This window comes from Sinocyclocheilus anshuiensis, unplaced genomic scaffold, assembly GCF_001515605.1.
Source record: "Sinocyclocheilus anshuiensis isolate Anshui unplaced genomic scaffold, SAMN03320099.WGS_v1.1 scaffold1717, whole genome shotgun sequence".
In the NCBI taxonomy this organism is placed as follows: Eukaryota; Metazoa; Chordata; class Actinopteri; order Cypriniformes; family Cyprinidae; genus Sinocyclocheilus; species Sinocyclocheilus anshuiensis.
In genome coordinates this window covers 15131-29258 of record NW_015539928.1, presented here as the reverse complement: position 1 = coordinate 29258, position 14128 = coordinate 15131, and the positions used below count along the sequence as shown (strand labels likewise).

General features: G+C 36.7%; 1 protein-coding gene and 1 long non-coding RNA gene across 2 annotated transcripts; both read right to left on the bottom strand.

Annotated features, from left to right (window-relative positions):
* Nucleotides 1–1066: 1066 nt before the first annotated feature.
* Nucleotides 1067–11221, bottom strand: LOC107686742 (basement membrane-specific heparan sulfate proteoglycan core protein-like). Its single transcript, XM_016483839.1, has 11 exons — nucleotides 11197–11221; nucleotides 10623–10868; nucleotides 8184–8343; nucleotides 7260–7339; nucleotides 6598–6870; nucleotides 6206–6490; nucleotides 5837–6115; nucleotides 2349–2612; nucleotides 1946–2191; nucleotides 1213–1323; nucleotides 1067–1122 (listed from the first exon to the last, which is right to left on the bottom strand). Exons 1-11 carry the CDS (start codon nucleotides 11219–11221, stop codon nucleotides 1067–1069), a joined length of 2025 nt encoding a protein of 674 aa, XP_016339325.1.
* On the bottom strand, nucleotides 3825–4776 carry LOC107686733 (uncharacterized). Its single transcript, XR_001634065.1, has 3 exons — nucleotides 4746–4776; nucleotides 3974–4084; nucleotides 3825–3883 (listed from the first exon to the last, which is right to left on the bottom strand). It is a non-coding gene; the product is annotated as an uncharacterized LOC107686733 (long non-coding RNA).
* Nucleotides 11222–14128: the final 2907 nt, after the last annotated feature.

Genomic DNA, 14128 nt, shown 5'->3' with positions numbered 1-14128 from the left:
ACTTTCTTTCTGGGTCTTGAATGTGGTAGTTGTGTTGCTGTCTATGCAGAAAGCTCTTGGATTTCATCAGACATATCTTAAATTGTGTTCCGAAAATGAACAAAGGTCTTATAAGTTTATAACGACATGAGGGTGCTTGCATCCACCTGAAAGTTCACATAACACAGTGTAATTAAGTAAATTCAACAAATTTGTAAAAATCAGTTATATTTACTCGCTTTTCGTAAGTAGATTCAATGATTACTTTTTACAGTGTAGTGTCTAAAAAATAAGTACAAGTAACGTTAAATTAGATACTAGTGCGGTTTATAGATTAAATGTTAAAACGGCTTGCCATAAAGTGGTTCATTTAGTGGTTTTTGGAAAAAAAATAAAGACATGGATGTTGTGTTCCATATAGCAAGTAAAGCAATACATTTAATCTTAAAATGTCACTTTTTCATCAGCACAGGCAAACAGCCTGTTTTTTGAGAAGATTAATAAATGTTAAGAGGCTATTTCTCTGAATATGGACAACTTGAGGGACCTTTTTAATCATCTTAGTCAATTAGTTTTCTCAGGAAGAAAAAAAAAAATCACAACCTCTTGTCAGTAGAGGTCTGTTCTATTAAATTGTTTTATAAGGAATAATGGTGTCCCTCACATTCAGTTTTTCAATATATATAAGACATAGTTGACATTGTTTTTGGATTAGATGATGAATTACAAACGATGATACACACGCAAGACAAACCGAGATATTTATTTACTCCTATAATGCTACACAGTTTTTGGAATACACATTCATTTTCATTTATTCATTTATACAAGTCATATACACTTAGGATGACTTGAGGGTGAGTAATTTATGGGCTAATTTTCATTTTTGGGTGAACTAACCCTTTAAGTGATCTAAAACAGGCAACTGGTGACCAAAACCAACAAAATCTTTTTTTTTGCTTTCTTTTGAGGATATAAAAATGAGGAAATAAAAACAGAATAACACTCAAATATAAATGATATAAGGTAAATCAAATATGTTGACAGAAATAACAGTATGATAAATATTCTGAATTTTTTTAAAACATCAGGTTGAAGTTTCTTCTCTCACTGCATACTGGCTTTGGTCTTCAGCAGATGGAACTGTGAAATACACACACAAACATGTTTTTATTTTTTAGCTTGTAGAAAAGACTCTGTGAGGGAGAGAGACGGATCAGACAGAAGTTTCACCTCTCGCTCTGTAGCATTTGAAAAGCAGCACGACTGTCGCCAGCAGATACGGACAAGCTGCCAGAAGAGAACTGAGGATGTTGAAGACAGAAATCTGACCTGAACCTGACACTGAAAAACAGATGGACAAGCAAATAGAAGCACATTATTGAACAATATAAGCTCTATATTAAAGGCCCAATTGACATAACACAAACAAAATTGGCTTAACATTATGTCTTTACATGTAACATCAGTGTTTCTTCCTTAACACTAATAGATAATGCTGAAGAATGAAATGTAGGTCTGTAAAATTAGACTGTTATGGCACATTTGTTTGCCTGTATATTGATTTATGAAAATTTATTTAAATGTTAATTAGGGGATACACCAATCTCCTCCTCACTCTAAAAATACTGTACTTGACACGAGCACATTCAGATTTATTCCTAGCTGATTTTGAATGGAAAATAATTTTATTTATGGACAGACATATCTTGACAGAAACGTCACTAAAATGCTTGATCTGATTTTATTTTAAGGCTGTTAAGTGAGTGTAATTACAACACTCTTCATAATGAATTATACGATGTTGGTTATGAGGTGATGATTTCACTTGTAGTTGGCTACAATAATAGCACAATATTAAGTATATTTTGTATATGATTTGATACATTTATGTTTTGTGAAATAACTGATTGCCCATGAATGAAATCGAATCAGCTGACAGTGACTGAACTCCACTGACTCTCACCTCTGACTGAGATCCAGCTGTGCAGTGACTGTCCTCTCTCTGTTTTACAGTAGTACAAACCCTCATGTGACTTTGAGACAGTCGCGATGTTCATCTCTCCTGTTGTCTGATTCTGGACGAGGGACCCGTCTTTATAGAAATCAGCTCTGAGGATCGAGGAGTTTGTGGATCGATGTAAACAGTGTAGAGTCAGAGTATCTCCCTCAATCACAGGATCAACAGAACTCAGCAGAATCACATCACCATCTACACAACACAAGAGATACATGCATGTAGGAAGATGATGGTGACACATATTGTACAGATAAACAAACATCTATTAAGATGAGGAAGGCAACATGTGTATTAAAACAGATCATCTATTATATTTGTCTAACATCTAGTTTTATGTCAATCAACTCACCATGAACAGTAATGTTTAGAGGATGATGTTTCTCTCCAGATTCAGACTGACACCAGTAAACTCCAGCGTCAGATGTGTTGAGGGAGTCGATTCGACATGTAGATCCTGTTAGTTTTGAACAATCTTCTGTGTTTCTGTCTGTGTATCTTCTCACTGTCCATCCAGTAGAGTTACTCTGATCCTCACAGCTCAGAGAGAGAGAGTCAGATGAGAAGTGTTGACTTCTGCTGGGACTGACCACCAGAGACACTGAAGCAGAGACACCTGAAACAGAGATGAAACCCAGTTATGCAGCTTGTGTCATTTGAGATCCACTTACAAAGACATTTCAGATTTTCACATAATGTCTTTTTTTTGTTAAAAAGAACAGCATTTACTTGAAATATAAATATTTTGTAACATCATAAATGTCTTTACCGTCACTTTTAAACAATTTAATACATCCCTGACTGGTGTATCATATAATGTGTCCAATTGATTTATGCATTACTTCAAACAAGATTCAATATCAAAAATCCATTTGCAATCAGTCTATAGATTATTAGATGTTTAGTGAAGACCAAATTCTTCATAAATTGACCTGCTGGTGGCGCTAGCAAAGCAGTTTTTACCAGCAGTTACTACAGGCTGAATAATTGTAGAGGAACAAACACTCTAGATATCTATTAAATTTAGGTTTCTAGTCACTAAACATCTTCACTGTCAAGAAAACATGTTCTAATAATCGTTGACAGGTGTAACATTACAGATCAAATGAGTTTAAAATAGAGATGTTGACATGATTTGACTCACCAGTGATCCACAGTGGCTGTGTGTTACTGTACTTTGTGTAATAGGCTGGTCGTCCTCTCTCTGCTCTGCACGTATAAACTCCTGTGTGCTGTAGAGCAGCAGGACTGAGAGTGTAAGAGCCTCCAGCTCCTCTGCTGCTGTCGGACAGATGATCATCATCTCTGAACCAGCTGAACGTCCAGCCTGTAGAGGAGCCTGTAACCTCACAGATCAGAGTCACTGAGTCTCCTTCAGTCAGCCACGGCTGTGGAGACACTCGCACTGCTGCCTGAGCTTCAGCTGAACAAAACATGAGGAGTTATAGAGCCACAGAGAGACTGAGAGAGAAGCTGTTCACACTGATAATAATGAACAAACACACAAACTCACCTGATACAGTCAGTGTAACAGCATCACTGCGCTGAGAGCTTTGTGTTCCCATCTGTCCTGTACAGGTGTATTTTAGGATGACTTGAGGGTGAGTAATTTATGGGCTAATTTTCATTTTTGGGTGAACTAACCCTTTAAGTGATCTAAAACAGGCAACTGGTGACCAAAACCAACAAAATCTTTTTTTTTGCTTTCTTTTGAGGATATAAAAATGAGGAAATAAAAACAGAATAACACTCAAATATAAATGATATAAGGTAAATCAAATATGTTGACAGAAATAACAGTATGATAAATATTCTGAATTTTTTTAAAACATCAGGTTGAAGTTTCTTCTCTCACTGCATACTGGCTTTGGTCTTCAGCAGATGGAACTGTGAAATACACACACAAACAAGTTTTTATTTTTTAGCTTGTAGAAAAGACTCTGTGAGGGAGAGAGACGGATCAGACAGAAGTTTTACCTCTCGCTCTGTAGCATTTGAAAAGCAGCACGACTGTCGCCAGCAGATACGGACAAGCTGCCAGAAGAGAACTGAGGATGTTGAAGACAGAAATCTGACCTGAACCTGACACTGAAAAACAGATGGACAAGCAAATAGAAGCACATTATTGAACAATATAAGCTCTATATTAAAGGCCCAATTGACATAACACAAACAAAATTGGCTTAACATTATGTCTTTACATGTAACATCAGTGTTTCTTCCTTAACACTAATAGATAATGCTGAAGAATGAAATGTAGGTCTGTAAAATTAGACTGTTATGGCACATTTGTTTGCCTGTATATTGATTTATGAAAATGTATTTCAATGTTCGTCACCAATCTCACCAATCTCCTCCTCACTCTAAAAATACTGTACTTGACACGAGCACATTCAGATTTATTCTTTGAATGGAACTTGACACGAGCACATTCAGATTTATTCCTAGCTGATTTTGAATGGAAAATAATTTTATTTATGGACAGACATATCTTGACAGAAACGTCACTAAAATGCTTGATCTGATTTTATTTTAAGGCTGTTAAGTGAGTGTAATTACAACACTCTTCATAATGAATTATACGATGTTGGTTATGAGGTGATGATTTCACTTGTAGTTGGCTACAATAATAGCACAATATTAAGTATATTTTGTATATGATTTGATACATTTATGTTTTGTGAAATAACTGATTGCCCATGAATGAAATTGAATCAGTGACTGATGACTGAACTCCACTGACTCTCACCTCTGACTGAGATCCAGCTGTGCAGTGACTGTCCTCTTTACAGTAGGGATCGAGGAGTTTGTAGATCGATGTAAACAGTGTAGAGTCAGAGTATCTCCCTCAATCACAGGATCAACAGAACTCAGCAGAATCACATCACCATCTACACAACACAAGAGATACATGCATGTAGGAAGATGATGGTGACACATATTGTACAGATAAACAAACATCTATTAAGATGAGGAAGGCAACATGTGTATTAAAACAGATCATCTATTATATTTGTCTAACATCTAGTTTTATGTCAATCAACTCACCATGAACAGTAATGTTTAGAGGATGATGTTTCTCTCCAGATTCAGACTGACACCAGTAAACTCCAGCGTCAGATGTGTTGAGAGAGACGATCCGACATGTAGATCCTGTTAGTTTTGAACAATCTTCTGTGTTTCTGTCTGTGTATCTTCTCACTGTCCATCCAGCAGAGTTACTCTGATCCTCACAGCTCAGAGAGAGAGAGTCAGATGAGAAGTGTTGACTTCTGCTGGGACTGACCACCAGAGACACTGAAGCAGAGACACCTGAAACAGAGATGAAACCCAGTTATGCAGCTTGTGTCATTTGAGATCCACTTACAAAGACATTTCAGATTTTCACATAATGTCTTTTTTTTGTTAAAAAGAACAGCATTTACTTGAAATATAAATATTTTGTAACATCATAAATGTCTTTACCGTCACTTTTAAACAATTTAATACATCCCTGACTGGTGTATCATATAATGTGTCCAATTGATTTATGCATTACTTCAAACAAGATTCAATATCAAAAATCCATTTGCAATCAGTCTATAGATTATTAGATGTTTAGTGAAGACCAAATTCTTCATAAATTGACCTGCTGGTGGCGCTAGCAAAGCAGTTTTTACCAGCAGTTACTACAGGCTGAATAATTGTAGAGGAACAAACACTCTAGATATCTATTAAATTTAGGTTTCTAGTCACTAAACATCTTCACTGTCAAGAAAACATGTTCTAATAATCGTTGACAGGTGTAACATTACAGATCAAATGAGTTTAAAATAGAGATGTTGACATGATTTGACTCACCAGTGATCCACAGTGGCTGTGTGTTACTGTACTTTGTGTAATAGGCTGGTCGTCCTCTCTCTGCTCTGCACGTATAAACTCCTGTGTGCTGTAGAGCAGCAGGACTGAGAGTGTAAGAGCCTCCAGCTCCTCTGCTGCTGTCGGACAGATGATCATCATCTCTGAACCAGCTGAACGTCCAGCCTGTAGAGGAGCCTGTAACCTCACAGATCAGAGTCACTGAGTCTCCTTCAGTCAGCCACGGCTGTGGAGACACTCGCACTGCTGCCTGAGCTTCAGCTGAACAAAACATGAGGAGTTATAGAGCCACAGAGAGACTGAGAGAGAAGCTGTTCACACTGATAATAATGAACAAACACACAAACTCACCTGATACAGTCAGTGTAACAGCATCACTGCGCTGAGAGCTTTGTGTTCCCATCTGTCCTGTACAGGTGTATTTACCGCTGTGAAAGTCTTTAACACTCCTGATGTTCAACTCTTGTGTTGAGATTCGGCTGACAGAGTTTGTATATTGGTAGTTTGTTCCCTCTGTTTCCCATCTGTACGTCCACTCAGTGTCTCCTCCCCACTTTATATCACATCTGAGAGTGACTGTTTCTCCTCTGAACACTCGTTCATCAGGCCGTACCGTCACCACAGCTTTAGGACTCACTGTACAAACACAGATTATTGCATTAATTTTAGATTCAAAGTTTTAGATGTTCTGTAGATATTGTCTCTGATCTGTATGTTGTGTCAGATACTATGTTTTCTCTCACCTGTAACATTCACCCACAGTGCATCACTGTATTGTGTGTAGTAGACTGGTTCCCCTCTTCCAGCTCTACACCAGTACTGGCCTCCATCAGACACTGAATCAATCTTCACTCTGTAGTAGTTTGTTTCTGTCTTTGTCTCAGAGTTCAGTGTGTGTGTGTACCAGTAAAAGTCCCATCCAGGGGACAGATTCATGCGACAGGACAAAGTCACTGTGTTTCCTGTCAGTGCAGCTCCTGCAGCATCTGACGTGAGTTCAGGCTTTGGTTTCAGATCTGCAGGAGAACAAGAACAAATTCAGAGCCTGAAAAATTCAGAAGTGTTAGACAAATCATTGATTATTTGTCTGCATCAGAAAAATAATTCTGACGTCTATGCATCCTGAAGATATAATAATAAGCTTCATCTGTATATAAGCAGGCATGTTTGCCCAGAAAATAAAACATAAATGATTATGGTTACATTTTACTTGTTTGTGCACAAAATACTGAATAGTGAACTTGCTACTGAGGCTTCATATGCATATGCAGTTCTGCATCTAAAAGTTAATTGCTTCAGGCTTTAATAAGAACAGATGTGGCTGATACGGAAGAATATAAGAAAAGTGTTGAGCCACAAATACTGTTAAATGAACATTAAAACAGATGTGAATCTGAAGACTCACCTGATACAGTCAGTGTAACAGCAGCACTGATGTCTGATCTCTGTGAAGCTGATCTCTCTCCTCTACACCTGTATTCACCACTATTATCAGACACATAATCAGCTCTGAAACTGAACTCTGCTGTTCTTGTTGTTGTTCTGTATGGATAGAAAGTGTTTCCATCTTTAAACCAGCTGTATGTCCACTGAATGTTTCCTCTCTGTATGTCACATGTGAGAGTGACTGTCTCTCCTCTGAACACACGCTGATCTGGAGTCACCTTCACTACAGGTTTTGGTCTCGCTGTATTAATACACATATGAGTAAATATTGATGAAACAGCATCGCAGTATCATGATCACTGTTATGAACCTCGTAATGAGAAAAACACTGCATTAAATAAATATAGTTGGCTTGTAGTATGTATTGATATTTACATATTATTACATATTTACAAATATTTACAGTACATAATTTAAGACTGCAATAAACCTTTAGTATAACTAGTCAAGCAATCTTGTGGTAAATGTGCAAATTGATCCAGAGAGTTAAATCAGACTATCTTTTATTTAATTCACATTTATTTTGAGCTTATAATTGGACATTAAATAACTGAATTAACAGGCAGTGTGTTGAGGTCATCATTTATCATTGCATAATGCATTCTAAAAACTGAAATAATAAACAGTATGAAATGTACAGTATGTAAAATACTGTGCTGAAAATACAATACAGAATATAAACTAGTGCTGTATTCAGTAAGCATTTCATTCTAAAAAATAAAAACAATGATATTCAACTCACCCGTCACAGTGAGAATCTCTCTGTCCTCTACACCAGTACTGATCCTGATCAGACTCAGTAGCTCCTCTGATAGTGAGAGTGTCTCTGTTTACAGTGTAACGCTCAGACGTCTGTAACATTACACTATATCTGCCTTTATACCACTCATATCTCCAGTCAGGTGTCCAGTCAGTCCAGCCATAAATCCTGTCATTTCTCCATCTCCAGTCACTGTAAGACTCAATCACACACGTCAGATCGACTGTCTCTCCAGTGAATACAGGACTGTCCGGTGTCACAGTCAGTGTAGATCTGGGTGAATCTGTGAACATTACATGTTAGATAACTTAAAAAGTACAGTTCATTACTGATTATAAATAACATGATACAAATTTTATTTAATAATATAATCTAGTAGATAAAAAATTGTAGGTAATGCATTCTGACTACTTTTTGATTACTTTTGACCTAACTCGTTTATCGCATTGATTTGAACAAGATTATTTTGTACCATATTGCTATATCATATCATACCATACTATATATATATTGCATTTTTATTTTTACATTCTCTTTTTTTGTTTTTATTATTATTATTATTTTACCTCACAGATCTTGTATCAATTTGGTAGCTTTAGATGTTGTTTAAAAAAAAGGGCCAGGTCTTATAAGAGAACAACATGATAACTATAATATTTACAACACCAAACACTCGACACAAAACAAAATCATGCATTGCACTCTTCAGAATATTCAAGCCACGGTTGTGACTGATACCAAGCGGCCAAAGCATCTCTCTCTCCCTCCAAAAACAGTTTGGGGTATGATTTCAGAACCATCTGGTAAGAATTTATCCTGTTTAAACCATTTGGGACAGAACTGCTGAATTTTTGATTGTGTGTCATTGTGTTTTTGACGACATCGGAAGCTGCTGATGAACTTGATTCATCTATTTCTCTGACCCCATGGATAAGTTGGTAGATGTGTTCTTATGAGCTGAAGTGGTTTTCTTTTGTCTTTTCTGAACAATACATTTGTAAACATTGCGTTTTGTTAGGGAAAAAAAGTTACATTTGTTTAGAGAGCATTTTCTATACATGCAGTATAGAAACAACTACAAGTCAAGCTGCGATACCACACACGACCACAAGGAGATGCCAACAGACCACTATACCAGTCGCCTTAAGCTGTCTGTATATATAAGTATATACCGATCCATTCAGAAATATTAAACGGAGCAAAACACAAATTTAAATCACTCGACTATGGTGATCTGTAGGCAGCTCGACACAACAGTGAACAGTTCCTCTGTCAGTGCTGATGCCCATATGTATATAAACACCATTGAACATTGCAAACTTCTATAATAACACACTTTTTCAGCGAGTGTCCATTATAAAACACTTGCCAGACATGCGACTGTACTGAAATGTACTCGTGCAAAAAACTATCCGAGAGCGCACATACACGGTCTGTTTGTTTGCACATTAATAATAATGCGTGTCTAATAATGTACGACTCCTGTATGTCACTAGGCGCGTTTCCATTACAGATTTGCGCAAAACTTTTGTGATATTTTATGAATGTCGAAAAAAGTATTGCGAAATGACGGCGTTTCCATTAACCAATGCTATGCGACTAAAACGTAACCTTCTCGCGATAAGTCATGGCAACGGTGTTTGGTGGGATTTGATGGATTTTGGCTATATTTATTCAAAGGAAACGTATGCGTGTATCTTTACAGAAGCAGCACAGAGAGCCGCTTCAGAAACGTGCGCGGCGTGGAATAAACACAAGCACTGACTAGAGTGGCCGTATCAGAGCCACACTGCACCGCAGACGTTTACAGTGTAAATTGTCTAAGCATTAATGGCATGGAAAGCCCCTTATACTGGAGAGCTGCCACGTATTAAGTGTTTCTTGGAGGTTATAGTACATTGAAGAATGATCATATGACTTTTTACATACGCCATTTGACCTGTAAATGCGAAAAAAACGTTTCCATTGCAGTTTTGCAAATTATTCCTTTTTCGCATTGCCTGAAAAACCACCTCATGCGAGCGTAAACTTTTTTGCGATTATATGGGCGTTTTTGCGAAATTGACGCGTTTCCATTAGGCGTATTTTCAATTCGCAATTTCAATTTGCGCAATTTGAAGGGTAATGGAACAGCCTATATATGAGAACAGTCAGGCCGATTCTCGGCCAGAGTGAAATCGCCCAAAAAGGTGCGGTACTCAACAGAATGTGACTTGACGCTGATTGGCAGTCTAGAACAGTGACAGCTGTGATAGAAAAAGAAAGAAAGAAAAAACAATTGCACTTTTGCACTTTAGTGGTGCGTCGCCCAATCGCCCTAATGAAGAAACCACAAAGTATATATGGGCTCAACAAATAAAAAAAAAAAAAAAAAAAATATGGAGCTCAATTGAATAATCGCACCAATGTTGTAATTGGCTGTTATGTGGTGTGGGGCATGGAGCCAGGCCAAGTCCTCTTCTAAGAACAGATGTGGCTGATACAGAAGAGTATAAGAAAAGTGTTGAGCCACAAAAATAGATTTTAAATGAGCAATAAACAGATCTGAATATTAACACTTACCTGATAAAGTCAGTGTAACAGCATCGCTGATGCTCTTTGCTTCACAGCTGTATTCACCACTATTATCAGACACAGATGTGATGGTGTAGACTCTCTCAGTGGTGTCTGGGATGGCTTGACCATCTTTAAACCAGCTGTATGTCCACTGAATGTTTCTTCCTCTCTGTATGTCACATGTGAGAGTGACTGTCTCTCCTCTGAACACACGCTGATCTGGAGTCACCTTCACTACAGGTTTTGCTTCCACTGAGTTAATACATTTAAGAGTAAATATGCATACATTAAAAATCATTACCTGTTATGCTTAAACTGAGATATATCAGATTTGATATATGAACAAGTTATTTACCTTGAGTGAGTCCAGAGTGGCTGCATAATAGCATCAACACTAAACATAGCAAAAAATACAGAAACAAAGCGATAGATAGATAGATAGATAGATAGATAAATAGATAACTGTTGAATGCAAAAATATGAACATTTGGGTTTAATTCAGAAAATGTTTTATTTATTTAATGATGAAATTTTAGATAAGCATCCTAATGTTAAATTATACTCTTTTTTTTTTTCTCACCAGTCCACCATTTATATTCCCGCATTACTTTTTCTCCCCAGTAATTCAATCATATCAAATATTTCTGAATCAAAGATCCATCCAAAAGTCATTAGTGATCATGCCCCAGTAACATTAAAATAGAATAGAATTAGTCCACATTACTAGATGGCGATTTAACACATCTCTTCTGAAAGACCATGACTTTGACAGTTATTTTAAAAAAGAGTGGGCATGCTTTCTAGAGATTAATGACTCCCCGGAATCATCTCCATCTCTTCTGTGGGAAGCAGGGAAAGCAGTACTAAGAGGAAAAATATTTTCATTCTCAGTTTACAAAAAAAGGAAAGAGAAGGAACAAGCAACTGGAACAAAAAAAATCGAACAACTAGAAGACATTAACATAAATAACCCAACAGATGAAACACAGGATACATTAAGAAAATATAAATTTAAATTAAATGAATTAATCAATAAACATGCCCAATTCCTAATTCATAGGCAACATTTTTATAGTAAATTATATTCCTCTGAAAGAGACCCGAATCAGAAAGACATCAATTCATATATCAACCTACCTCAACTTAGTAAACATCAAATAAGTTCTCTTGTATCCCCCTTAACAGAACATGAACTTTTTAATGCCCTTAAACTCATGCCGAACAATAAAGCACCAGGGGTCTCATTTATAAACGTTGCATACGCACAAAATGGGCATAGAAATTGCGTACGCAATTTTCCACACACATATCGGGATTTATAAAAAATAAAAAATAATAAAAAATGAATGTCCGTACGGACATTCTAGAGTCTAGACCATGCGTACGCACTCTTTTTTTCTGGAGTGAGAAAAGTAGTGAAGTTTTCATTTCGATATCCACATTTTCATTAAATATTCCACTCTCATTAATGGAGATAAGCACTGAAATGACATAAAGTCATTATGCAGAAGTTAAACAAACATTATATGAATTTAGACATATTTAGTGGATGCGCTTGATCACTTTTCCTGTGGCATGCTATTTTAATGACAGCGAGGAGTGCAATAGGTGCACAATAATTCATCTTTAAACTAAACTGCAGATCTCATGTTATGAGAAAATATTTTAGTGAGAACAATGATCAATGATGCGAACTTACTTCGATATTATGGCAGACACTGCTGTATTCAGAGGTCGAACGGTCCATTGCCCGGTTTGAATAGGTCCAATGATTATAGCTTACTGTACAACCACAGCTGCACAGGAGGTGATGATTTCATGTGAAGGCATCTCCACAACATTATGAAAAATATCACTGTATTTGAAGGATACAACTTGAAGAAAATGGTAATTTGCATGTTTTCTTTTTAAAATGGGCTACGTTGTCAGTGTGACACGCCGAGTCAGACAATTCTATTTACACTGCAATAAATATAGGCTAAAAATAGCTAAAAGATGTTCACCTTATCAGCAAAACTGCATAAGTTAAATTTGATTTGAATTGTTTAAAACAATTGACATACTATTTGGGAAGAGGAAATGAATGACATCAACTCTATTCTAGAATAATTATCTGAGAACTATTTTAAACAGTTTTGTTTTTTATGGATTTTGATATTTATGCTAAAACATAACAAGGAAAACCCCTAGAGGACGCAGTTCGAAGTTCCCATGAAAGGGAACTGGATGATTTTTAGCAATAAAAATTGTGTATGGCACAAATGTCATGTATAGTCCGTATCTCATATTTCCTTAATGTCTTGTACCTTTAACAGTGTTAAATATGGTGTCAAGTAGATGGAAATATGCATGGAAATGACATGCAGATGAAGTTATGCATAGTAAAACTAGGCGTTGTAAGCTCCATATATGGTGATTTCGGGGAGGAGTCGGGGTGGAGATGCACGTATGCACAATCTTCCCCTAACTGGGATTTATAAAGGGATTTTTGCGCAGGTTCTGGCGTATGCATGGTTTTATAAATCTGAAAACTTTTGTGAGTAAGCAAAATCTAGCTTTTGTGCATACGTAGACTTTTTGTGCATACGTACACGTACACTCAGTTTTATAAATGAGACCCCAGGTCCTGATGGATTCCCTGCTGAGTTCTACAAACACTTTTGGTCCATTTTATCACCACTTTTCATCCGAATGATAAATGAATCAAAACAAAAATCAAAACTCCCAGATAACATGAACACAGCCACAATTTCACTTCTTCTCAAACCCAATAAAGTCCAAACATTACCGTCAAGCTATCATCCAATTTCCCTAATCAAAATCATCGCCAAAGCACTAGAATGGAAAAAGTCACACCATGTATAATTCATCCAGACCAAACTGGTTTCATTAAAGGTAGACTTGCATTCAACAACACGCAGACTTTTTAATGTAATGTATTATTCGTCAATTAAAAAAGCCAAAACCATCATAATCACTCTCGATGCAGAAAAAGCCTTCGATAGAGTCAACTGGAAATTCCTGTTTTCCATATTAGAGAGGTTTGGTTTTGGAGAGTAATTTATTAACTGGATTAAAATTCTGTATACATCACCTTCAGCCACTGTCATCACCAATGGACTAATATCACGTAGCTTCACACTGCACCAGGGGGACTAGACAAGGATGCCCACTCTCCCCTTCACTACATTTACCATTTTCATTGAACCGTTAGCAGCAGCCATCCGTCAAAACAGCTACATTAAAGGAATTCAAACACTAAATATACACCACAAAATAAGTCTTTACGCTGATGATATATTACTATATTTACAAGACCATCCGTCATCATTATATTATATATAATATTTCTTAATACTCAATCAACTGGAGTAAATCTGCTATACTTTCATTACGTTCCAACAGCTTGGGTGTGATATCCCAAACACCACCTATTCCTCTGTTCACCAATTACATCACATATTTAGGTATTAATGTTTTGCCTGCAGGCTGTCAGAGCTGTTTGGACTCAA

What these genes read in the sequence shown, in the direction of transcription:
- LOC107686742 (XM_016483839.1), bottom strand. Translation starts at nt 11,221, where the DNA reads ATGCGGGAATATAAATGGTGGACTG. An exon ending in TGTTACACTGACTGTATCAG is followed by an intron (nt 6,871 to 7,259) that starts GTGAGTCTTCAG and finishes GTTCTCCTGCAG; the next exon opens with ATCTGAAACCAAAGCCTGAA. An exon ending in ACAGCCACTGTGGATCACTG is followed by an intron (nt 2,613 to 5,836) that starts GTGAGTCAAATC and finishes TCTCTGTTTCAG; the next exon opens with GTGTCTCTGCTTCAGTGTCT.